The sequence below is a fragment of the Brassica rapa genome, chromosome A08 (assembly GCF_000309985.2).
Source record: "Brassica rapa cultivar Chiifu-401-42 chromosome A08, CAAS_Brap_v3.01, whole genome shotgun sequence".
Classification (NCBI taxonomy): Eukaryota; Viridiplantae; Streptophyta; class Magnoliopsida; order Brassicales; family Brassicaceae; genus Brassica; species Brassica rapa.
The window spans coordinates 15,365,303-15,390,807 of NC_024802.2; the positions used below are offsets into that span (position 1 = coordinate 15,365,303).

Sequence of the window (25,505 nt, forward strand, 5' to 3'; positions counted from 1 at the left end):
CAAGGCTTACGAATGCAGATGTAGGCTCCAATTGATATTTTACCAAATTTTAAGAAAATTCATATGAACATCAATTTAGACTAATTGATGGGATTGTGAATTCGGATTTACAAAAAAAATATATATAAACAAGGGGATATGAACTAGGTGCGAATTTTCCTAAACAAAAGAAAGTTAAATAGTTACCATCCGTTTAAAATTAATTGTCGTTTTAGTGTTTTCTATACAAATTAAAAAATTAGTTAAATGTCAAATTTTTCATTATTTGACTTCATACTTGTAAAATATTTATTGTTTATTTTGATTTGATTTAGAGGTAAAAGAGATAAACTAATAGAAAAAAAAATTGCATTGAAATCATAAATGACACTTATTTGGTAACAAATATTTTATACTACAACGACAATTAATTTGAAACGGAAGAAGTAACAAATATTGATTGTGACTCTCGACCACCATATATTATGGAAACACAATACTTATATTGTATGTAACTAGAAGTGATGAAAATCTATATATTTTCAAGTACAATAAGTTGAAGAACATGTTTACTATTATCAAAAATTCAGTATGGTATTTCCCAGAACTGAGATTTAGTAGTCATAACCATTTCTTAACATAATTAATTAAAATATATTTTCAAAAAAAATTGGGAGTTTATATCTATATTTTTTAACGTCTAATTAATTATACTATTACAACGAGAAATATTACATAGGCGATTTTACAACCGAAAATTCTACCACCTTATAAGAATACACATCTGACTGCGCCACTCCAAGCCGTCCTATGATATCCATGTTCGATGTTACGTCATGTATCAAGATGAAGATTTCTTGTAACTTTTTCTCATAATTTGCATAAATTTGCATTTTCTAGAATTTGAATTCATATCTTCTCGTGTAGAAGCATTAATGAATTCTTAGTCAAATCACTGGATTAAAAGGGCTTCCACATGTATATATTATCTTTAAAAATTTGAGGGCTAACATTAATATTTTACTGGATTATATTGGTATTGTTCAAAAGGGAGACTTGAAGAAGGTAGAGATGTGCGTGATCCACTAAAGTCAATGAAAATAATAATACATAGATACCCTAGCGGATATGTTTGCTCTTAATGGGTTTAGTGTGAACGTTTGTTCCACGGCAAGAAGCCCCACCATTCTTTATAACACAAGTCAAGAAGATTCCTTTAACTTAATTGAGTAATTCCAAGTCATAGGAAAGAGACCTTATACTAAAGCTCCAACACAAGCATTCTCTTTAGAAACATTAGTTCAAATACTAGCTATAGACGTTTACTTTTGATTCCATGTGTATTGGTAACTAATAAGTAATAACATGATCGGTTTCTTGAAAAGGAGGAAACCTAATGAATGTATGAACCATATCATCGGAAAGAATCTAGTACTCCATCCGTTTTATAAAAAGTGTCACTTAGTTACATTTCACGCAAATTAAGAAATTACCAAAATATACTAATCTACTTGTATTTATTATATAATTATTTAAACAAAAATAATTTAACTAAACATTTATTGGTCATTTAAAAGAATAAAAAAGAGTAATTTAACGTAAAATTTTACATTGGAAATATAGAATAACACTTTTTAAAAAATAAAATAAAATTTAAAATGACATTCTTTATAAAACATAGATAATATTATATTAAAGACGGAAAAAATAATGAGATTAGGAGAAAATAACCTGAATTTCCTTGATGGCCTATTTTGGAAGACCTCTAATAAAAGCATTAAAAATCCTTTAAATCAAAAATAAGAAAGATTTTCTATGATAATCATTTTTAAGTTTTTGTCAAAAAAATATCTTCAATGAGAAAAATGACCAAAAGAAATTTAATTAAAGAGTAAAAGTACATTTTTATCCTAGGGTTAACTAATGTATATTTAGGGTTTAAAGTTAAGGGGTTGAGTTTTGGGGATAGAGTTTCATATTAAAAAAATTAAAAATAAATATTAAAAATTTCAAAATAAAAATGAGCTATTTTGGTCTTTTTCTTTTTTGGATGCTATTTTGTGACAAAAATTTAAAAATAGCTATTTGAGAGAATTTCCCCAAAAATAATATGAGCCAACTTATTGAATTTATATTATACTTAATGGTTTGGGTAAAATGTTATCATGATGTTTTGATTCATTTTCATTTTTAGTATTGATCATACTAATGGACTGTTAATTATAACTTGTGTGATGCAAAATCGAAATAGGCAGACTGGGCCTTTGGTGAACTCGATTGACATGCAAGATAAAAGTTCCTTCCTTTTTGTGACTTGCTTTAAACAAGTCTTGAGTCAATGAGAAATGTCCTCAACTAGTGAAACTTTTTTTAGTGTGGTTTTTATAACGTTTTCAGGGTGGAATGATATGAGGACCAGCACTTCAAAGCGTTGTGCCTGATGTTTGTGGAGTACAAGTAGACTGGAATAGAGATGTAAATAACCTTAAGACATTAAAACCATAATAGCTGGAATAGAGAGTACACTTGCTTATTGTCATCGAATGAATGCAAAATAAAACATGATGAACAGGTGGAGGAGACCACAGAACGCTTACAGAGATGGGGAGGGAATGAAACAACATCAGAGGATGTAATGTGGCGTTTTAACTTGCAAACAAACTCGCATCGTTGGTGATTGTGATGCTATGTAGTGGTGTAAACACAAAAATAAGAATGAAGTGCATATGCCACAAATTAGTAACTCAGACGAACCACTATTAAAACTTTCTCAACGAGCAAAATCTGGTAATGAGTTCAAGGTCTCTCGTTAACAAAATTCTAAAGCACTACAGATTCTAAAAAAAGAACACAAGACAGAAGCAGAAACTGAGAAACAGACAAATCACAAAACAAAAGGCATTTTCCTAAGCGGCAGTAGCAGCCTTGGCCTTCTTAGGGGCACGGTAGGTACCAACGACACAAGCATGGTCACGCTCAAATGGCTCAAGAGTCACTTGCTCTGCTGGCTTGAACTGCTCTTGTTGCAGCTTCTTCACTTCGCTCTGAAACACGGCTTCTGCTGGAACTGTTGAGTCAATACAGTTTGCCTTGATTGAAATAACAAAGTGACCTCCTGTTTTCAGGAAGAAGCTTGCATTCAAAGCCACGATCCTAGCCTACATGGGGTTTAAGGACAAACAGCATTTCATTAAGAACAATTGAATGATAAAAACACAATGCTGCAGAAAAATTATCAAACCAAATAATAATATAACTAAAGAACATGTTTTAAAACTAAAAGAAAAAAAAACTAAAATCCAAACAAAACAAGATCAAAATCCACATTAAAAATAAGAAAACAAGATATTCTTAAGCATCAGAAACTTGGAGTTTGCATCACCCATAATGATCTGAAGGGGAATCCAAGTAAGATCATCATTTGCAATCATCAGAACACCGTTTCAAAACCAAAACCACAATTAAACAATGCTACACAGTAAAAAAAAAACTAGGACTACACATTTATAGTGTAAATAAAATGTAATAAAGAAGCAAACCTGATCAGGCTGAGCAACATCAGCGAAGATAACATCAACCATGCCAACAAGCATTCTGTATTTGGCAGGGTGTCTAGCATCTTCAATGATTGGGATAACATTAGTCCTCTTCTTCGCCATGTTCACCAAATCTCTACCACTTCTGTGAGAAAACTCAACAGCGTAAACACATCCCTCCTACAAAATTAACAAAGCAACAACATTTTAAGTAACAACACAACTCATCTAATACTAACCATAACCAATAAGGGATGAATTTTGCTTACGGGTCCAACAAGGTCAGACACATGAGAGACTGTGGTTCCAGAAGCAGCACCAAGGTACAGAACTTTAGCACCAGGTTTCTAAATCAAAACCAAAACAAAAACAATCAGAATATATATATAAACAAGTCTAACAAACAGCAACATCAACAAGAATAAGACTTACAATGTAAATGTTATCAACACCACCGAGAATAGCAGCCGCCAGCTTAGAACGGAAAGGGTTCCACACTCTGTACTCAGTCTTAGTTCCATCTTCATTCTGTAGATTCAACCACAAATCAATTAAAGACTTCATCTAAAAAAACATTAAATCACTCAACAAACTCTCTTATCTATTATTACCGGAACAGAGATTCTCTTCTCGTTGTAAACAGCTTCACCAGGAACCAAGTTCCTAGTGACGAGAGCATCTTCTTTACCCTTGGCAATGAACACTCCCGCGTGTCTGTGTGGCTCCACAATCACTTTGCTGCCTCCCTTCATCCCTCCACGTCCCCCGGGTCCTCCTCTGCCACGCCCACGGTCTCCTCTACCTCCTCTGCTCATGCCTCTACCGCCGCCACGTCCACCACGGTCTCCGAAACCTCTTCCTCCTCCTCTTCCTCTACCTCCAGAGCTACCTCCTCGTCCACCACTGTATCCACCGCCACCACGTCCACCACTGAACCCACCACCACCACGTCCTGAATACAAAAACCCTAATTAGTCAATACACTTTACATCTATGAGCTAAAGAGTGAACCTTTGAGACATTATCTTTAAACCCTAAATAGTGAATACCCATTACATATATGAGCTAAAGGTAACAACTTTGAGATTCATTTCAGAGTTCAGTTTCTCACTTAACAAACACAGACTTAAGACATTTTTAACCTAAAAATGGAAACTAAACAAAAGGGGCGGCGGCTAGGGTTCTTACCACCAGTTAGAGGAGGTCTCATCTTTGCTTTGGAGAAAAGAGACTGCGAATAGCGAGAGAAAGCTGTTAGAAAGAGAGGGGGGTGGCGTCGTGGCGTTGAAGCTGCACTTGTGAGTGTGGTTTTATAAAAGAGTGCTGCTAGGGTTTTAGTGGGTTTAGTTGTTGTCTTGTTTATTACATATTTACGCATTGATCCTTGCACTATTGTGTATTTTGCTTACAGATTGGGTTACTACACCTTTGGGCCTCATTCTCATCGTTTGGGCCTTAATATCATAGTTTGGGCCTTACAATCATGAAGCAACTCCCTATATCCTCCTTTCCCCCCATGTTGTTCCAAAGTTCAACATTCTCAAACTAAATTTCCAAAATCTATATTAATAATACATTAGAAAAGGTAAATGCTATTGTTCGTTTGAGATGAAAAAAATAACGACTAATAACACTATTGCTCAATTTATAGCCAAAAGCGTTCTACCTGGTAGCCGGTTTGGTATTTTGCTTAAATATGTTCTTCCATACTTTACAAGCATCAACTAGTTCGGTGATGAGCAGCATGACCATATGATCGAATACAATGAGATGCTAACAAGAGCGACTAGATAAACTGATCAACCTTCTTCAAAACACTACTTTATGTTCAAGACGGGCTCCATTCTTGAGAAGGTCAATGACATATTTACCCATTTTATATGTAGAATATTATGCTTGTGTATAATACATATGAAAAATTGGAAATGAGCGATACGCAACCTAAGGATCAATCAAACGTGAAATATAACAAAACAAATGTTACGTGGACACTAATGCTAAACAAGCTGCCTTTTTTTTTTTGCTAAAATGTAAATATCATATAATGAAAGGAAGATGTTACAAAGAAGATCTTAGTCTAGAGCCATCTTGGCAAAAAAGAGAAAAACAAGATGGAACTTAGAGAATACAAACTACAAGGAATCTAAGCTCCTTAGCTCAACCACATCGCCATAAGCGAGTGAAAATGCTTACTGAGTCTCCTAGCTGAAATAATATTTCTCATGTTTTTGTCAATGCCATAGAAGACAGACTCAGGTGGGATTGAAGTCTGGTTATGCATTAGGTTGTTTCTTTGTTTCCAAAGATGAAAAATAGTGGCTTAAGTTGACCAAAAGAGGTTGCAATTGATTCCACGCATGCATATAATGAATCTCTATACGTAAACATGCATGCATCCGTATGAATGTATTATGTATGCATGGTGTACACACATAATGCTAAAAATAGGGTGGGGCCTTGGAAGAAGGGATGGTTAAGCGAATTTTAAGGTTTTGAAGAAAAAAAACAATGTGTGGTCTGATCACAAAAAGAGATCAGAGACCAATATTAAAGATAATAAATAGGAGCCTTTAGTTGTCCGAGTTCGTCTCGATCCTCTATTCACAAATCAGTTAAGCATTATCCTCTTTCACATTTTTCCTCTTTTTCCAGAGGACATATCAAGATTCACACAAAACAACAAATCGATCTTCCTCAAGCCTTACCATAGAAACTAAACAAAAACAATGGTTTGTATCCTCTTCTCTTCTATTTATTTACAAAAAAATTATTATATTATAGTCTTAGAACCACCCTGAGTTTTGATAGAACACCTGGCGTTTTGATAATACGTATACCTATGTACACCTAATGGTTTTAAATCTGAAGTTTGGATGCGAGGATTGTCTAATCATGTTAGAGTTGATTTCGCCATGTTCTTTCTCATTTGGTTAAATAGTTTATCTCGCTTTAATTCATAAGTTAATTATTCACGATAACTCAATATCTAGACGTAAGACCATATATCACATACTATTGATAACGGGACCAAAAACCTAGTTAACTTGAGTATAAAAGATTATGATATATGTGATGTGATGGTGATACAATGGTTATGGATGACATGAATGAATGAAAAGGCGAACGCGGCATCGGGGATGGCAGTGGAGGACAACTGCAAGCTGAAGTTCTTGGAGCTAAAGAAAAGAACACATCGGTTCATAATATTCAGGATAGACGGGCAGCAAGTGGTGGTTGAAAAGTTGGGAAGCCCGCAGGAGACTTACGACGACTTCACCGCTTCCCTCCCTGCCGACGAGTGCCGCTATGCGGTTTTCGATTTCGATTTTACCACCAATGAAAATTGCCAGAAGAGCAAAATCTTCTTCATAGCATGGTACGATATTCAAATCTTCCTTAATTCATATTTTCATCAGATTTTAATAGATATATGAAAAACTACAAGCTTTATTGAGGTAAGACGTTTAGATTTTACAACTCTATTTTCTATTTTAAAATGGAGTAAATCAAAGATCAAAGTTTTATTTAAACAGGAACCATACTCTATTTTTAAGTAAAAAGTTAAGTAATGAACATAATATAATTACATTACTCCATTTTGAAGTAGACTCGTTCTTTTACTTCATTTTTGAATTTGAATGAAGTAAAGTTGGAATAGATTTGACTGCAAAATGGGATTTGGAGTGAAAATGGAATAGAATTGGAGATTCTGTCATTAACAACTTATATGCAAGTGCACTAAACCGAGACTAGTCAGAAATGCGGAATTACATACAGTGAACCAGACTTAACCGAGTTCAAAGTTACATAGACTATGACTATAGTCTACATTTTAATAAAATAAACTACCTCTCTCATACTTAATTTCGGACATGCCAGGCTTTGATTTTGTCAAGGGTGCTTATTTGTTTTGGGTTTGTTGGATGATTGTTGTAGGTCACCGGATTCATCTAGAGTGAGGATGAAGATGGTGTATGCAAGCTCCAAGGATAGATTCAAGAGAGAATTGGACGGCATTCAGGTGGAGTTACAAGCCACTGATCCTAGCGAGATGAGCTTCGACATTATCAAAAGCCGAGCTCTCTAGATCTTTTCCTTGTTCTCATCAAAAAGCATCTATATATATATCAACTTTCATATTTTTGTGATTCAAACAAATGTTTAAACGTTTTCCATTTTATGTAATTTATTTGGTTAAGAACTGAACTATTCATCATCTCCATTCAGTTTTTTCATCTCTCTTTGTAAACAATCTGTTATGAATATTTAACTGGCTTTCATATTTCCCACTTGGGAGAAGCTGAAACCATGTAGCCTGTTTGTGTAACTTCTTACAGTAAACGCCAACATAGGCTCTGAAGCAACATTCTATCAAAATGTCTATATGTCCTAGTTGGGTAAGAAGACAGACTTGAAATCTGGTGGTGGTCTTGTACTAATCTGCTATAGTTTTGTTTATAATTTTGTCTAAACAATAGACAACCCAAAATAAGGTCCGAAACAACTTATACCATGCATACTTAACAACTTGACATGATTTAATCCAAAGGTAGTTTAGTAGTTTTACATTCTTAGCCCAACTAATACCATATGTTTACATTAGAACAAAGAAAAGCCATGGATCAAACTATAAACTACAAAAAAACACTGAGCATTAACAAACCATACATTTTAAAAAGACAAAACAAATCTCAATTTATAGATTTATTGGAATCTATTCTGCACAGGCACAGAGCCACTCTTGTCACCTCCGAGATGAAGTTTCTCGGTGACCACCTCCGACAAAGCCTTATCTCCCTCTCCAGGACGCAGTTTCTTTGTTAAATATTCTTTGGCTGAGATGCCCTTGTCTTGTCCTTGCTTGTTCTCCCTCTCTGTATGGGTTCCGCCACTAGAGAAAGGTAACTTCTTCATCACGATAGCTCCTGTCCCTTTGACCTTCTCGTAAACTGGAGTCACCATAGATATAACCTTATTCCCGTATCCATCACGGGAGATCGAAGCTTCAGCTCCTTTTACGCGGCCAGAGGGTTTAGTACTGTGGGAAGAGGACACGACAGGAAAGAACTTCTTGCCTGGAGGCACCATCTCCTCTTTCATCGGGTCGGGGAAAAACTCCTCTTCCACCGGGTCCGAAACGTGGTGACCTCTTCCTCGTGCTAATGAATAAACCGTTATTAGTACCAAAAACATTAACCACTTCTCTGGTTTAGAATGATCTAGAGTGAAACAAAACCTGGTGCACCGCCGTGGAGTTCTTGTTCATGACCGTGTCCATGTTTGGTAAGAGCATTCTTTATCTTCTTTGCTTTTTCCTTAGCTTTCTTCAGAACTTTTGCTGCTCCTTTCTCATGATGCTCCTCTTCCTCTGCATAGAAAATATTCATTAGGCTCTTTTTAACTATATGTGATTCTGTAATTTGAACCTGGATGGTGAATCCTAATCTGTTCCTCTGCTTGATGGTGACAATGAGTACGTTGCAACTGCGCTTGCGAATCCATTAATTTTAAATTCTCTTTTTTTCGTTTCTCTGCAACCAAATGTCTTCTGAGGTAATCTTGGAAAGCTTCTTGGAGCAAGACATTTAGCAGAACCACCTCTGGATGGCACCTGGTGACCCTTGTTTCTCTCTTAACGGAGTGACGTGTGTAACTTGTTGCCACGTATCAGGCACTTCATTATGTACGTGGCACCGTCGGTCAACCCTTTTATCCGAAAAGAATCGTCGATGTAACTTCTATAACAAGTTAGTCCACGGTTCAAGCGCGACAAGAGCTTAAAAGGACTTTTATTCACATTTAACAGATAGTGGTAGCTATGGTTAACTGTTTTTAGCATATAAAACAACTTGTTAACTGTTGTGTTATGTTTCATTATATGAAAATGAGATAGTGCGAAGATAATATTTTTCATTCTATAGATATTTATTTGTATCACAGACTGAAACAAAGAAGGAAAAATGAAATGATCCTACAATTCAGTTTTAGGATTGGCCTAGTTTGTTCTGTTTCATTTCATACATAGCACAAACATAGAAAGTATCATTCATTCGACAAGACAGCGGTTAGTCAAATGAAGACGAATCGTTTTAGAAATATAAGATCAATAATCTTCTTGTGCTGAAAATGAACCGAACAAGTCAATAATGTAAAGTAGCGACACCTCTCTACGGTGCCTTACCATCAGACAGGTTTCTTTGTTCTTTAACACCAAGTCGGATCACGAACTAATCATGTTGAAATGGAATCTGGATAGCTGTTGAGGAATGGTTGATATAACGGGTCCATATCTCTGTTCCAGGAAAAAACATTCACGGTCAGAACTAAGAAGTTTGGGGTAAAACCCATTTCCAAAAGAGGTTGATAGTATCTGGAAATATATAAAAACCTGAACATTGTCGTAGAGTTCGAACAAAGGGACGGCCAAGAGCTTCAAGTTTTTGGGCACTGCAAAGTACTCTTTCTCAGACAAGTGAACAATGTAGAGTCTCTTGCATTCCTGCCATTCCACAAAAAAAAGAGATATCAATGAAACTTATTCAGGAGAAAGAGTAATAAAAGAGGAGCACTGAGAGGCAACATTCTTTTATGTTTTAAAAATACCTTGGGCTTAGTTATGTGAGGAGGGCAATATGGGTACATCATGGTCTCAAAGTTTGGACGCCACCACGTCGCAACACATTCTCCTACCTGTTAAAGGGGAGGGAACTCATCACCGAACAATGGATCAGAGACAAAGCGATATACATAATAACTCAATCAGACATGTCTGGACTCGTGGCAAAGTTTTCTTTACATGTAATCTTTGTTTCCTTCTATGAGTACCTCATTACTAGAATATTAAGGTGTAATAATCAAAAGGCTCTTATATTGAATTGCTTCTCGTTTGTATTAAGAGCAAGCACACGTTACACTGACCGACCTAGTTCTTTTTAGGCATCTACCTAGACCTGAATATCTGCTCGCTATCAGTCAAAGAAATAGAGAGGAAACAAGGATAGTACACCTTCCAGTCAGGTACAAGAGCAGCTGAGTTGCCTCCAAGCTTACTAGTCAATTTTCTTTTCAAGCCTTCAACTTCTGCAAGAACATAACATAGTACGCCAAAAGATGAAGCAACCAAAAACAAATCACAGGAGTATAGAAAGTACTAATTGAAGATGGTTGCTGCATTGCATACCGTTTTCTCCAGGCTTCAGGCGTCCACCTGGAAGCTTGCAGAATGTGTTACCAATTTGCAGGAGAAGTATGTGAGGATGGTTGTGTTCTTGTACCTATAAGGTTGATCAGATATAGGTATCAAGAAGAATCCTAGAGTCAGAGAGATATATAACAAATCTCAAATCATAGTAGGTAGTAACAATTCTAGACTTGACACCAATCATCTACTTAACTTATGCACCAACCGAGATACCTGTAGCTGTGGGTAATAATACGTTTATAAAATTGAAATTTAGGATGTCAACACATTTTTATTATGTTTTAAAGATGGCAACTAGAATAGCACGTAGATGCCTTCAATCAAATATCACACAGTTCCATACTTATGCCACAGTTATAACGATACAACGGCAAAGCGCATCCTTACAGAGAAGGCCAAGATAAACTACAAATAAGCTGACAATTCCGCAGTATTATATATGATAATATAAGAATGCAATACATGACCACAGCTGTTCCGTAGAATTTAAGACAGCGGATGGTGATACTGATACAATACAACATAGAGAAAACAAAACTACAGGGAAGATGGAAAACAAGTATAGTCAACCGAACACTACGAAACATAAACTCATAGCTCGAAAAGAAACGAGCTAACACATACCAGCAGAATCGCATCAACGCTAGTCCTCATACCCTCTTTCATATAGCTGCAAAAACACCATTAAATAATAATAAAAAAATAATTAAAATAAAGAGATATACTTCAGCTATCAGACTTCAAGAAGGTAAAACTAAAGAATTGCAGACAAGAAAATCTAATCTGATAACCAAACAGCTCTATAACATGGCCAGTAACTATACCTGTTTCCTTCTTAAATCAATCATTGGAAAGTTAAATACTTTTTTGCTACCGTAGCCGATCTTTCTAACAAGTTCTTCTACCAATACATGTATCAAGTTCTAGTTTTGAAACCGATTCATTGAGCAACGAGTTATAACGATATTCATCAAAGGAGCTCAAGATCATGATCTAAGCATGTTAAGGCTTTAGCTTTTTTTTGTTTTTAAAATTTAATTCTGGTTATCTTCTCCAGCAATACTACTATATGAAAACAGAGAGGAAAGAGAAAGGAACCGTACTTGATTTTCATACGAGCGAGACGGTCGGCGACGGAGGTGTCCTTTTCCAGCTTCGGTTCTTTAGTTCCGAAGCTGTAGTTCGAAAGCGGGTACGTGTTCACCACCTGAGACATAGCCATCTCTGTTCTGTCTCTCTTCTGTCTCTCCCAGATCGAATAAGACAATGATTGTCGGAATTTTCTCTCCCCTGTCCCTCTCTGTGTATCGATCTACTGATCTCGACGGCGACGGAGACAGAGGACTAATCTCGACGGAGAATGAATTTAATATGATACCGTCTCTACTCTCTCTACTACAGCTTCTAGAGTCCTGTTCTGTGCTAGAATTTCCTTAAAGAGATGTGTTAAACTCTCTGTAGTCCAATAGATACATGGGCCGGGTTTGATCAGGCCCATTTAAATGCTTAGCCCATAAGAGCCTCCCTGAGTCGCTGCCTTGGTCACTTTGTTAACAGTTCAGTAGTGCTAGCAACCACGTTCGCCATAGCCACAACCTTCCTTCACCTATAGCACACGCTCTATTGCCTTCTATTCCTATACACTTGTTAAGGAATTATGAAACAGTTCTATATCTCTAGACTTCATGGAAGTAAGTGATCTTACAGTCATGCTCATGGGTTTCCTTATTCCACCAAGCATGATAGTGAAAATAGTATTCCCTCCATTTCAAAATATTTCATATTTTGGATTTTTCACACAATTTAATAAAACATGTGATTTTTTTTTTCCATAGCAATTAAGTTTTCGAAGTCTACAATTAATTAATAAAATTTGCATTGAAAATACAAAAAATAGATCTTTTTGAAACAAAATTTTTCTCTAAAATATGTAACTTTATGAAACAGAAGGAGTAAGAGTCAGAGAATCTCTTACCCTTCTTGTCTTTGATTAAAGTCTCATGTATTGCCTTCAGATGAACTGCAATAGCATTCAGGTATTGAACTTTAGGATGTTTACTATTATACACTTCAGGTTTCGGCACACATACATTGTCTACATGTTTGTTTTAGCTTAGTAGCAAGCAACACTAATATTATCTCTTGTATGTTCATTTCTTTGGCAAGGGACGCGTACGATGGATGTGAAGCCAATATAGTGGAGACAGAATCCAACAAGCTTGTAAGTCAGAAGATAATTGATGTTGATGATGGTGGTTTATCCCATACTCCCTTTTGGATTTTTTTTTGGATTTTGTTTCCCTGACATATGCTTTTAGGATTTAGTAAACAAAAATACTAGCAACCACCATCTACACAGAGAAAGCAAAATAACACAAACATAACCTACAGTAGGCTGGCACACTATGACGAGTTCTGAATGGTAAAGAGCTAAGACCATCTTGGTGTTTCTACGGTGAGGATGCAGCAGTGGATGATGGAGCAAAGATGGGTCAATCAGTGAGCACTCCAGGTGTTAAAAGCTTGGATATAGAATAAAGAACATCTTTATTGCATTTTGACCATGAGAGAAAAGCTGAGATGAAGTCTCGGTCACACAAATAACAGATAAAGAAACACATTACAACAACTTTACCCAGATGCAAATGTCAAATCTCATACCAAACAACAAACTGGAGAAGCATAACAACATAGCACCATCCTAAAAAAAAAACCTAAAAACTCTTTCATATTGTTAAAGTCAAAGTAACCAATACCTCTGTTTCTGTTGGGGATATTACAAAGGCTACAAGCTACCATAAATATCACTGTTGTTGAAGAAGGCGTCTTCTGAGAAATCATGAGATAGTTCTGGGATTGATAAATCTTCTGGCAAATGATGATTGTTGTTGTTTGAGACGACTGCTTTGAAACTGTTGTTGCGGCTCGGAACTCGACCTCCTCCTCCTGAGATGCTGGAAGTGGAGGCAGCTGGGTTTCTCTCTGCGTTATTGTTGCCACCACCACTCTGACCTGAAAAGGCTTGTTGCTGTTGTAAACTCGGTCCGTTTTCAGATATCTCCTGTAACAGCCGATTAAGCATCTGCTGCCCCTGGTTGTTGCCATGTGAATGGGGTGGTTGCAAGTGATGAGGAGGGCCATTCATGTTGCGCTGCTGCTGCTGCTGCTGCTGTTGCATCTGGGGAGAGCTGGGGAATCCAGGCGTTGCTAAGTTCTGCCTCTGATGGGAGGAAGAAGATGGGCTCTGGGTTGGGTTCTGAGTAGAGAACCCCTCTTCTTTGACCGCATTTGAGTTTGGGTTATTCATAGCGTTTTGCCTCATAAGCATGCTTTGGTAGTTGGTCAGAGCTGCTGCTGCTTGAGCCGAGCCATTCATTGCTCCACGACCAACAAGTTGATGGTGATTGTTGGAGTTGGAGCTGTTGCTGTTGTTGTTGCCAATTAAGCCGTTCATTGTTCCTGGAGTCAACGCCATCTGAGCTTGAGCTGACCCATTCATAGCTCCATTATTCCCCATATGCTCCATCTCCTGCACTTTCTGTCTCTGGAGCTTTGACGTCGCTGTCTGTTCCAAAAGCCGCCTTAACCCCTCTGCATAAGAATATTACATTCATTCAGAAACTCAAATCACATTTCAACAGGAGAGTGTGACAACTTGGTGTTTGGTCTCATTAGACTTACCAATTGGGCCAACTTTGTGCTCGCCAGTGAAATTCATCAGGTCCTTCATGCTCTTGACAACTTCAGATATCTGCAACCACTCGCAATGGCTCGCTATTAGGACTTCTTAAAGACTTAAGATACAAGACTAACAGCTAACGAGTGAGTACCTGAAGAGTTCTGATATATCTTTTTGGATAGCCAAGATCATTCAGCGACTGTAACTCCATAAACTTCGCCAGCTGCCTTCCTGCTCCCAAGACCCTGTGAAACAAATCAAAACCCAATAAACAAATGTTCCAACATGGACAATAAAAGAAACACAATTCAAGTGCTATGGATCAACTTACATGTTACTGTTTGACTGTAGATCCTGCTGAGAAACTCCCTCTGACCCACTCTCCGAGATGGTGTTCTGACATTTCTGTGCAACCTGAAGCAACTGGTTCACCTGCATAGCCAATAATAAGTTTTCAACACACTTTCCAACACCATTGTACCATGTCTAAAACATCTTTTTAAAACAATAACCACAAACGTTTTGTGGAAAGTCTTAAGCTCAGAGTAAATAGTTCATGTCATCAGAGTAACACCTGTGGAGCAATAAGTCTGCGGAGAAGAAGCTCTTCATGACGCCGAGCACAAAACTCCCAAGTAAGTATCTAGAAAGAAGCAAGGTCAAAGATTAGCTCAAGCACAGCACACTGGTGATTACTTTTTTCTTTATTTTTCATGTTTAATGAATAGGCAGGGAAACAATAAATTGGAAGAATGTTCAATATTTCAAATAATAGGATTACTCTACCTTCAAATCTTGAGAGAATATGATGCGAAGATGGCCCTCACGGACAACGCGAAACTGCTCGTGTACAGTTTCCTGAACTGCTTTTCTGTACTCTAACATCATCAGTCCATTGGTAAATCTGTGTTCTCTTGGATGGTCCAGATACAAGAGCTCGTCAATGATTCCACTCGCAAATTTGATTTCAATCAGTCTGGCAAGCACGTCGAAAGTTGCCTCTGTGGAAATGACACAAAGAAGATGACAGCTTAGCTACTATCTCAACTAAAGAGCTTTTAAAACGATAAAAAGGAGGATTTAGCATATGGAAGTTGCTTCATTGTGCTCAAGTGAAGGCATAGAACAAAACTGGCAACTCTCTTACCAAAGCCTTTTCCAGATTTGGTGCTGCAGAGATCACACTGCCACATATCCTGCAAGCAAAATTATGGGTGTTACTACAAATATGCTGATGTTAGAGAAACAAATATCATAACACACAGGGCTAAGAAGAAACTGACCGGAGCTGCTTGTTGAAACATGCCAAGCGCATGGTGTCCAGCACTTTCGTACTGTGACAAGCACAACCTTTGCTTTGCACGAGGTGAGAAGTACTCCGCCACAAACTTCCTCCAATAGCTAATGCAATTTTCCTACCAAAAAAAAAACGTATCAGACTATCAGATACGGAAGGAGAACTTGTATCAATCCATAGACTAGTGTTAGCTTACGGCAGGACGTTGCTGTAGATGATACAAGTACATCATCATTTTCCGAGCACACACGCCAACGTCATAAGGACGCACATTAGGAGGGATCTGCTGCTGAGTCCCTCCTGGTTGCTGTAACTGCTGCCTCAGCTGCTGCTGCTGCTGCTGCAACTGGAGTCTCTGAGAAGGCGACATGGACTGAAGAATCTGCTGTTGCTGCCTCAGCCTCTGCTGCTGAAGCAAAGCTTGCAGCTGCGTGTTCCTTCCCGTGGGGTCTTGACGCTGGATCAGCTGCTGAAAAATCTGCTGCTGCAGCATACCCTCTTGCTTCACCTCTATCCTAGGCTTCTTATCCACATGGGAATAATCGTTTTCCCTCATTGGAACCGAGCTCTGCCCTGCTTGCTGTTGCTGTTGCTGAGACAAGTGCTGCTGCATTGAAGCAGAGCCGTCAATAACCAAAGAACCGGGGATGTTGATGTTGTTTGAGGAGAAGGACATTGGTGTTGGCGTTGGGATACGCATGTTGTTGATGCCACTGTTCCTCTGCATATTTAGAGCTTCATGGCCAGCACCATCTGTCGTCGAATCGACCCCCGGTTTGTTCATGCCCCAGGAGAGAGCAAGACACAGAAAGGCTTCAGAGGAATGAAAAGTTTGAAACTTTAAACCGCCCACTCAGAACAAAACAACAGAATCGGATTTATACTCTAAACCCACATCTGATCACCGACCAAACTGAGATAGCTGTCGGAAACACAACAGTTCAGGATCCAATAGTTACAGTGATCTTCAAAGCCTAGTCACTCAGTGGTCAAAATCTGAAAATCAAATCTGAAAAAACGGGTAAGCCTGTAAACTAGAAAAGCAGATTGTTCCTTTGATGCAACAAAGGGGAAAGATTAAATCTTTCACTACACTGGAAAGCCCTAATTATCAAAAGGAGCAAACTTGAAGTATCTCAAAAGGGTAACTCTTACCGAAAGGAATGAACTTTGAATCCAATCTGCGAACTCAAATCAGAGAAGAGAGCGACTTTGAAATCAAGTAAGACTCGAATCCCAAAATCAGCAGGAATTCGAAGAGATCAAGTAGAAGAAGATATTATAAACTTTATAGCAAAGCATTGGGGAGAAAAAAAGAAACACATATTAAAGCAGACGACTAATCTCGGCCATACGCTTGACCAACGAAAAGAAAAAAAAATCAGCCATAGAAGAAAAAAAAAGAAAAAAAATAGTTATATAATGTTTTTTTTTGTTACAAAGGAGAAAGAAAAAAGTGTTGGAGTAAGATGAGGATGATAGGTTTGTTATTAATTCAACACTATAGTCAATTTAGATCTGCATGATAGCATCCGGAACAACTGCGGTGTGGTTCTAATAATGACATTATAACTATAGAAGTTTTTGTTGCTATTAGTTGCGATGCGGAGCGGTTAATTCCGTTACAATTTAATTCCGTTACGGTTTGAAATTTTAGTATATGATATTTTTTAATAAAACAATATTCATTATATTTTTTAAAAATAAAAATAGATAATTTAATGTGTATCTCTAAAATGGAAAAATATCTTTAGAGGATATGTTTCTCTTTTAAATGAAAATAACATAAATTGAAAACAACATTTATATTAATTATTCTAAAACTAATTAAAAATCTTAGTCTTCAATTGGTAACCATCTTTTTAAGAAAAAATAATGGTGAAATTATTATTCCTCAAATGTTATGCCATTTATGTTTTAAAAAAATTGGTCAAATTATATATATGAGGGTCCTACATTTTTCCTCTCATTTCCTTATGAAAAATAAAATTATGAAGATTTTTATATAGTATCAATGAGGAACAGATTGAATAGAAATTTACATATTTATGTTTATTCATCTCCTCAATTAGAATTTTATTCATCATCTATACTATTAAAAAAGAAGAAGTTCTAAAAAATCTAATTAAACAAAGTTGTTGGACCATTTCATTAGACTTAACTATTTATTTGATATTATCTTATATTTCTCTAACTATATAAATACTTTACATAATTTAAATGACTCGTTTATTACTCTCATATAATCTATTATATAATTATTCTAACAATAAATTCCCATGAATATATGACAGATTATTTAAACATGTTTATACATGATGTGATCATTACTCCATATAGTTCCATTAATAATATAATATTTTTAATGGTTTAGCTATGTTTAATAGATATATAATTTATATTTTAAAGTTTAAATACTGATTTGGTCCTTAGTTCGGTTTCTATTTTCGGTTCTAAAGATATAGGATATGCTCGATTATTTATGAAATTTAGCTCAATTTTAGTTTTTTTTTTCATTTTGGTACGGTTCAGTGCACCCGAGTAAATGTCCCTAAACCTATACATTATCTTATGTAAAAATTATATCAGAAAAATTTATTTAATTTCAAAAATAAATATGTGCTTTCTAAGCGCGAATCAAAATCTAGTTTTATTTTATTTTCGTTCAAATAAATTATCACCAATTAAAGCTTTACACTCTAAATGAGGATGAAAATAATGGATAGAATAAATCATTTATATTTTTCACTTAAAAAATTGCACTTTATAATTTAAAATTTTGTATATGATTCTTTTTTCATTTTTCTATTTTTAAAAATATTCATTATCAACAATAATAATTCTTGTTATTTGGTGTTCTACACCCTCATGAAATTTATGTGTTTTGAAGAATATCTTTTTTTTTTGTTTATGACTGGATTTCACCTGAGATACGAATAAAAAAACGAACAATTCAGTAACATTGGCACATTTAAGCACACAAGAGAGAGTTTTTCAATCCAACAATAAAAGAGATCCGCGTTCAAAGGTATCAGAAGAGAAAGAGACTAAACACAGGACACAGAGTTTGACTACAGAACAGTTACAACATCCTACTTTGATAGAGATGGTTGGATCCACTTTTTCATTCACTCTTCAGCTGGAGGCGAACGAGACCGGCTGTTAATGCATAACCCAACAAAAGAAATAATAATTAGTTTCATAAATCTCAATTTATATATGAACATGCAACGAACTAACTTGACAATCTTACCTCTTCTGCATTGGGCTATCAGCACCATCATAGCCACCATCACTGTCCCTCCTCCCAATAGAGCCAGGGCTTTCAACTTGGCCATTCTCAGGGCTAGACCTCGACCTCTCCCTCCTTTCATTTGGGCTATCAACCTCACCATCTCCATTCTGCGAGCTCTCCTTCTTTAACGGGCTGCGATCAGGGCTCACCCTCTCTCTCTTGTTGTCAGGACTGCGGCTGTACCTGGGGCTTGCACCCCTCTCCCTCCTCCGAGGACTCTCATTGCCTCTGTGGCGGTCGCGACCATACTCGGGACTGCTACGCCTTGTTCTCTTGTAAGGACTTGGGCTACGTCTTCTGCCGTAATCAGGACTGGTCCTTTCCCTTTTGTATGCAGCAACGGGACTACCACCTCGGCCATAGTCAGGGCTCCCTCTTTCTCTCTTGTAAGGAGAAGGTGATCGTCTTCTCCTTTCAGGTGACCTATCACGGCGTCTTTCAGGACTGTGTCCGTTCCCTCTTGCATCATCATCTTTCATGGCATACTCCACCGAGATCACCTTATCCATCAGCTTACTGGATGAAAACACGAGCAGAAGGTGAGTCTTATAAGTAATGAAAACACTTGGTTAATGAACAAAACCTACCTGTTATTGGTAGCATCCAATGCTCTAGTGGCATCCTCTTGCTCCTCGTATTGGACAAATGCAAAGTTCCTCCTGATCCTAACGTTCACAATTTTGCCATAAGGTTCAAAGTGTCTCTCTAGATCCCTGGTCCTAGTATTATCCGCATCGAAGTTGATCACAAACAGAGTCTTGGAAGGCCTCATGGATGAGGATCTCCTTGAACCACCACCAGATCTTCTATCACCTCCACGCTCACCCTAAACACAGAACCATTAACGTGATCAGTATGTCAAACATCATAACAAACTCTGAAAAGAAACTAACAAACCTACCTTAGTCCACTCAACACGGAGTCTACGTCCCTTGCGCCCAAATTCAATGCGGTCAAGGGCTCGGATAGCATCTTCAGCATCCCTCTCATCTTCCATGTACACGAAAGCAAACCCTGGAGAAAAAAGAGCCAAAAAGCATAGATCTCAGTAAATGAATAGAGCAAAGTTAAGAACCTCCAGGGAAACAGGAAGACTTGTTCTCTCTTCTTCAGAGATCAAATAGCCTTTACTTACTTAGTAGAACAAATTATTTGAACAGCCAGAGTTCTTTTAAAAAAACTCTGGAAACTAAATGACCAGTGAAGCAGTAACAGACCTTGCATTATGGGAAATAATATGTCAAGGAAGAAGTGAAAATGTGGAAGTCAGACGGGGGGATGTGAATGAAATGTTTCCAAGAGGCATGTATGTGCCCAAGAGTGGAATGCGATGAAGAATGAAATGCAGGTTAAGATGGCAAATGTCATTGTGGATGGAAAGTGAGACTCGTTTTGAGGGAAGAGAATGAGATGGATGTTTCCTTAAGGTCCATCCATCCATGGGCTGGACATCCTGCGCCAAAGAAAACGCTGAGAATAGCGGTTTTACACTATTATTCTCAAGTATTTTTGCAAACTTCCACCACGCTGCGCAGATGTGGTCTCTCTTTGGTTGAGATGTGGTGGGGAAATGATTATTCCAGAGCCTTCTCGTCGAATGAACATAGAAGTGGATTTCACGACATTGCTTTCATCGCATGGCACTTAGGATACTCCTTGTTCATCGAAGTCTACCACAAAGATAACTTACACAAAAGGCAGAAAGAAAGAGAAAAAAGGGCTTACCAGCTTTCATATCCACCCTCTCAACCCTTCCGTATTTCCTGAATAGCCGTTCAAGATCACCCTCACGCGCATCATACTCAAAGTTCCCACAGAAGACTGGCTTCATGATTCCTGCACCAGTCACCATGAAAAAAAAAAAATCATGAGGCTTCCTCACAACACTTAGTACCTCAGAAGAAAACTAGTAACATAAACTTGCATCAAGACTTAATACTTTTTTTAATAATTGCAGCTCAGCTACGTCAAATCCAGACAATTAACATTAGAATCAAAAGGACCACAACAAACAAAGCATATCTAATCAGATCTAAATTAAAACACACCAAACACGAGAACAATCAAGCAAATCATGATTCTTTAACACACACAAACAAAAAAAACGAGATTGGCAAACTCAACCGAAGGAGCAAATAGATCAGATCCAAGATCTCTGAGAGTCGTAAACTAATCAATTTACCTGTAGAATGTTGAAACTGAAGTAGTTGGCAGCTGTTGTCGCGTCCAAGACCTAGAACTAGAAGAAGAAGCTCTTTAGATATTGTTCGCGTCTCTAAAGTGAAACAGTTGGTAGGTAGATAAGAGATATAACTTTTAGCTCTTATCAGTATTGGGCTAATCCGTTAATAGTCCATTAAAAGCCCAGTAAAAGCATACCATTTTTATATCTAACAAGTTCAAACAAATTGAAATTTTCTTTTTCTCCAAAATTATTAAACTGATGTTTGGTTAAATTAGCTTCATACAAAAATTAGAGCATGTGATCACAGATAATACAGAATAAAAATTTACAAATATGGGTTGAATTATATGTGGGATATTTAAGTTGGCCAAGTTTATTCATATTAATCTAATTAAACTTGAATTTGAGATTTTTTGTTTAATAGAGTATAACAAAACTGAAAATAAATACAAAAATTTTCTAAGATAGCCATTTTTAAGTTTTTGTCACAAAAATAGCTTTCAATGAAAAAATGACCAAAAAAAGTTTTATTAAAGGGTAAAAGTATATTTTTACCCTAGAGTTAATTAACTAATCTAGACTTAAGATTTAAAGTTAAAGGGTGGGGTTTTGGGGATATGGTTTCAAATTAAAAAAAATAAAAATAAATATTAAGAGTTTCAAAATAAAAAGAGTTATTTTGTTTTTTTTTATTTGAAAACTATTTTTATGACAAAAACTTTAAAAGAGTTATTTGAGAAAATTGTCCTGAATAAATATAATGACGTTGATTATCAACTGTAAGCATTATGGCAATTGTTTTATTTGTGTTTATTTGATATATTTTAATGGTATTACTTAGGACATTAGAATATAATATGATATGTTAGGATTTAGAGTTGATACTAAACATTATAAAACTGGAATAAAATTCGTTTACAGTTAGCAAATATTCGTAAGTTTAGCATTTGGTCCCAAAAAAACATTTGTAAGTTTATTTTTATTTGAATTATTTTTGTATTGCAAGTATATGAAAAGAAACTGAAAAGGAATCTGCAAATGTTATTAATTACATTTACTCTAAATAAGTAACTATATAGATACTTGCATACTACTTTATTTTCAAACTTGTAACTTTGAAGAATATCTTCGAAAAGTTTAAAGATGATTCTTGGACCTTTATTTAAAATACTCTCGGATGAGTGACAAGGCGAGTGTGGCCTTGTAATTATTTATCAAAAGAGGTTTCCGAAAATGGAATATGGTAACCGAAGCAACCGCTTTAATCAAACCACGAAATTTTAACAGAAACCAAAACGATATTCCAAAAACAGAAAGATGGGTTCCACAAGAGACGTCATGGGCCCGTCAAAATATCCAAACCGTGGCTTAACAGCGGAATACAGTGTCCCTACGAGCGTGCCTTTCCCATGCACTAGTCACTTGTGCCCTACGTAGCCCCACTGTCACGTCACCTTCGAGCCTTTACTTTCTTCTTAAGGAAAACATTTTCTTCTGACATCTTTTCATCACCAATACTTTTTGCCCTTTATGTTTGTCGTCTTGCTTTTTCTCCTAAGGCCATCATTATCGCTAGGACAATTTTAAGTCCTTAAAATAAAAAAAATAAAGGACGCAAGAGATATCAAAGAAGGAAAGAGGAAGGACGAGCTGCGACGTTTCTTATATAACGACTTTTCCCCTCGGTCCTAGTATTTTTGTGGGTCCCCTGCCCTTAAGGACCAGCTAGGACTTTGCGATAATGTTGCCCTAAGGTGTCTCTATACTCAATAGTGAGTAACGTGTTAAATTTGAGAGTGAGTGACGACGAGAGTGACGTTCTTTTTTGTAAGCGGAATATATGTTAGAAATGATACTATATTATCGAGATACGATTATTGTTTTTGTATGTTGATTGAGCCCTTGACTCTAAAGGCCTTCTTACACCCACGTGACTGGATTTAAACCACAAGTTTTTCATAGATAGATTTGAGATATTTTAATATCTACAGTTTTTGACCAAAAAGGAGATATTGTTTTATTAATATAATCGAGAGAGTGATGTATAACTTGATAATGTATCGGTTTACTCTCATCCATGGCTTCAGTCTTCAGACGAAACTAGCTTCATTTGTACAATATGTCTAACACTATATTTATGTTCGTATATTACACCAACTTAGTACTTTAAGAAACATATGTCTGGGGATAAGCGACAAACACAATCGTATTCATATTATATTCGAACTTCAAATTCATACTGTGTGTGTACTTATAAAATCGTTTTGATTATTAAACAAGTACCAAAAGGATAGAAAACCTGTGGTTTTATAGTGTATATATTGTAAAAGAAAAACGAAAGAGCCATTGTCCATTACTCCAAGGGTTATAAGCTAGTCAACCTTCCTTTCACAAATATCCCTTATTTATTCCCTTAACTCATTGTGCAATCCAAACCATGATAGTGCTTAATTTTTAGCAAGAGAGACTTTCGTTGAGTAGGTAAATTATCGAAAATATCTTTCTTTGTTCCAAAACCAAACTTGTTAATCTCTTCACTAAAAAGTAAAAACCCTATAATATGTCGACGGCTTCCCTCTTCATCACCTCTCTCTCTCTCGTACAAACTTGTAGCCTTGACAGCAATTGAGTTAAAACTATAATATCCTTTCTCACTACAATCACACAACACTTACCAACGATTTAGATTTCACTTATTAACCGATAAAATTTTAATAAACACAGTTATATTTATTTGAAGTTTACCATTTATCATTCATTAATGCATTAGAAATGTAAAAATGCATATTTTCTTCTTTTTTTTTGATCAAACATATTCATTCATAAAGGAAATAGAGGGAGTATACGATAATAATAAATAGACAGTACTTAAGCTATTATTATTCTTTGAGCAACACACTTAAGCTATTATTTCGCAGATCTTTTAGATTTCGTGATTCTAGATGGGTTGATCAATAATAGCATTTTGTTTATTCATGGAATTTAATAGATAAATACAGAGTTGTCCTACACAAAACAAACACAGCCACACATTCGCACAATAAAAGTTAAAAACTCCCATAAAGGTATAACGAGTGAAGAGTCAAAAGCTATACACATAAAGGTCAAGATGTCACGTGGCGTCCTATGAGTGAATGAAAACAACGCATTCACACAAAACCGTGGGATCACTTAACTGTGTTCTGTCCACATGTCACTCGCAGAGCCAAAAACACCGTGTTCTTCTCAAATCATACCCCACACAATTCCAATATTTCGGGCCAATATAAACACCAACTCTTATTCCCACTTTTCTCAAACCACAAACTTTTAAAATCCACCTGAAAAAGAACATAAAGAGAGATAGATAAAATAGATATTTTATCAAACCGGACAGAACAAAGATCTTGTTAGTTAGTTACTTACTGTACTCAGCCTTATCCAGTTTTTTTCAAAAGATTTTTCAACAATGAACACATTCCCTGCGTCCACTGAAATGGTTGGCTCCGAGAACGAGTCTCCGGTTACTACGGTAGCAGGAGGTGATTATTATCCCATGTTGGCGGCAAGCTGTCCGAAGAAGCCAGCGGGTAGGAAGAAGTTTCAGGAGACACGTCACCCCATTTACCGAGGAGTTCGTCTGAGAAAGTCAGGTAAGTGGGTGTGTGAAGTGAGGGAACCAAACAAGAAATCTAGAATTTGGCTTGGAACTTTCAAAACAGCTGAGATGGCAGCTCGTGCTCACGACGTCGCTGCCCTAGCCCTCCGTGGAAGAGGCGCCTGCCTCAATTATGCGGACTCGGCTTGGCGGCTCCGCATCCCGGAGACAACCTGCCACAAGGATATCCAGAAGGCTGCTGCTGAAGCCGCATTGGCTTTTGAGGCTGAGAAAAGTGATGTGACGATGCAAAATGGCCAGAACATGGAGGAGACGACGGCGGTGGCTTCTCAGGCTGAAGTGAATGACACGACGACAGAACATGGCATGAACATGGAGGAGGCAACGGCAGTGGCTTCTCAGGCTGAGATGAATGACACGACGACGGATCATGGCGTAGACATGGAGGAGACAATGGTGGAGGCTGTTTTTACTGAGGAACAAAGTGAAGGGTTTAACATGGCGAAGGAGTCGACGGTGGAGGCTGCTGTTGTCACTACAAGAAAACACGTTTTTGCCGACTGATTTTACCGACTGATTATGTAGTCGCTAAATATACCGACTGATTCACGACTGATTAGCGACTATGCTACGACCGAAATAAAACAGTAGGTAATCAGTCGCCAAACAACGACTACAGAATTCAGTAGAAACCTAGTCGTTTATTAGCGACTGACTACAGACTAATGTGTAGTC

General features: G+C 36.9%; 7 protein-coding genes and 1 non-coding gene across 11 annotated transcripts; 2 read left to right on the forward strand and 6 right to left on the reverse strand.

Annotated features, from left to right (window-relative positions):
- Positions 1 to 2,706: 2,706 nt before the first annotated feature.
- LOC103834862 (mediator of RNA polymerase II transcription subunit 36a) lies at positions 2,707 to 4,862 on the reverse strand. Of its 2 annotated transcripts, none has more exons than XM_009110951.2 (6): positions 4,704 to 4,862; positions 4,127 to 4,467; positions 3,948 to 4,043; positions 3,785 to 3,862; positions 3,519 to 3,695; positions 2,707 to 3,137 (listed from the first exon to the last, which is right to left on the reverse strand). In XM_009110951.2, exons 1-6 carry the CDS (start codon positions 4,723 to 4,725, stop codon positions 2,886 to 2,888), a joined length of 966 nt encoding a protein of 321 aa, XP_009109199.3. In that variant the 5' UTR covers positions 4,726 to 4,862; the 3' UTR covers positions 2,707 to 2,885. The 2 variants fall into 2 exon arrangements, with proteins under 2 accessions (XP_009109199.3, XP_018509421.2); XM_018653905.2 differs by having other exon boundaries at positions 4,127 to 4,443; positions 4,707 to 4,839.
- On the reverse strand, positions 3,334 to 3,406 carry LOC117127575. Its single transcript, XR_004450595.1, has one exon. It is a non-coding gene; the product is annotated as a small nucleolar RNA snoR60 (small nucleolar RNA).
- Positions 4,863 to 6,022: 1,160 nt separating the features above from the next.
- Positions 6,023 to 7,794, forward strand: LOC103834863 (actin-depolymerizing factor). The gene is made up of 3 exons (XM_009110952.3): positions 6,023 to 6,244; positions 6,635 to 6,891; positions 7,452 to 7,794. The coding sequence occupies exons 1-3, from the start codon at positions 6,242 to 6,244 to the stop codon at positions 7,600 to 7,602; spliced, it is 411 nt and encodes a 136-aa protein (XP_009109200.1). The 5' UTR covers positions 6,023 to 6,241; the 3' UTR covers positions 7,603 to 7,794.
- Positions 7,795 to 8,004: 210 nt separating this feature from the next.
- On the reverse strand, positions 8,005 to 9,253 carry LOC103834864 (low-temperature-induced 65 kDa protein-like). The gene is made up of 3 exons (XM_009110953.3): positions 8,942 to 9,253; positions 8,752 to 8,883; positions 8,005 to 8,674 (listed from the first exon to the last, which is right to left on the reverse strand). The coding sequence occupies exons 1-3, from the start codon at positions 9,015 to 9,017 to the stop codon at positions 8,220 to 8,222; spliced, it is 663 nt and encodes a 220-aa protein (XP_009109201.1). The 5' UTR covers positions 9,018 to 9,253; the 3' UTR covers positions 8,005 to 8,219.
- Positions 9,254 to 9,467: 214 nt separating this feature from the next.
- LOC103834865 (pre-mRNA cleavage factor Im 25 kDa subunit 2) lies at positions 9,468 to 12,116 on the reverse strand. Its single transcript, XM_009110954.3, has 7 exons — positions 11,820 to 12,116; positions 11,341 to 11,386; positions 10,696 to 10,789; positions 10,522 to 10,595; positions 10,119 to 10,205; positions 9,904 to 10,014; positions 9,468 to 9,807 (listed from the first exon to the last, which is right to left on the reverse strand). Exons 1-7 carry the CDS (start codon positions 11,936 to 11,938, stop codon positions 9,736 to 9,738), a joined length of 603 nt encoding a protein of 200 aa, XP_009109202.1. The 5' UTR covers positions 11,939 to 12,116; the 3' UTR covers positions 9,468 to 9,735.
- Positions 12,117 to 13,246: 1,130 nt separating this feature from the next.
- On the reverse strand, positions 13,247 to 17,306 carry LOC103834866 (probable transcriptional regulator SLK1). Of its 2 annotated transcripts, none has more exons than XM_009110956.3 (10): positions 16,848 to 17,306; positions 15,889 to 16,688; positions 15,679 to 15,810; positions 15,543 to 15,591; positions 15,182 to 15,396; positions 14,970 to 15,038; positions 14,727 to 14,827; positions 14,547 to 14,640; positions 14,398 to 14,467; positions 13,247 to 14,307 (listed from the first exon to the last, which is right to left on the reverse strand). In XM_009110956.3, the coding sequence occupies exons 2-10, from the start codon at positions 16,474 to 16,476 to the stop codon at positions 13,502 to 13,504; spliced, it is 2,124 nt and encodes a 707-aa protein (XP_009109204.1). In that variant the 5' UTR covers positions 16,477 to 16,688; positions 16,848 to 17,306; the 3' UTR covers positions 13,247 to 13,501. The 2 variants fall into 2 exon arrangements, with proteins under 2 accessions (XP_009109204.1, XP_009109203.1); XM_009110955.3 differs by having other exon boundaries at positions 15,889 to 16,701.
- A 1,323-nt stretch (positions 17,307 to 18,629) lies between these two features.
- LOC103834867 (serine/arginine-rich splicing factor RS40) lies at positions 18,630 to 21,289 on the reverse strand. 2 transcript variants are annotated; one of them, XM_033277178.1, is made up of 7 exons: positions 21,170 to 21,264; positions 20,713 to 20,823; positions 20,205 to 20,440; positions 19,889 to 20,001; positions 19,575 to 19,813; positions 18,946 to 19,503; positions 18,630 to 18,851 (listed from the first exon to the last, which is right to left on the reverse strand). In XM_033277178.1, exons 3-7 carry the CDS (start codon positions 20,209 to 20,211, stop codon positions 18,821 to 18,823), a joined length of 948 nt encoding a protein of 315 aa, XP_033133069.1. In that variant the 5' UTR covers positions 20,212 to 20,440; positions 20,713 to 20,823; positions 21,170 to 21,264; the 3' UTR covers positions 18,630 to 18,820. The 2 variants fall into 2 exon arrangements, with proteins under 2 accessions (XP_033133069.1, XP_009109205.1); XM_009110957.2 differs by lacking the exon at positions 20,205 to 20,440 and having other exon boundaries at positions 21,170 to 21,289.
- A 251-nt stretch (positions 21,290 to 21,540) lies between these two features.
- Positions 21,541 to 25,382, forward strand: LOC103834869 (dehydration-responsive element-binding protein 1A). Its single transcript, XM_033277219.1, has one exon. It carries the CDS (start codon positions 24,621 to 24,623, stop codon positions 25,332 to 25,334), a length of 714 nt encoding a protein of 237 aa, XP_033133110.1. The 5' UTR covers positions 21,541 to 24,620; the 3' UTR covers positions 25,335 to 25,382.
- The last annotated feature ends 123 nt before the right edge of the window (positions 25,383 to 25,505 follow it).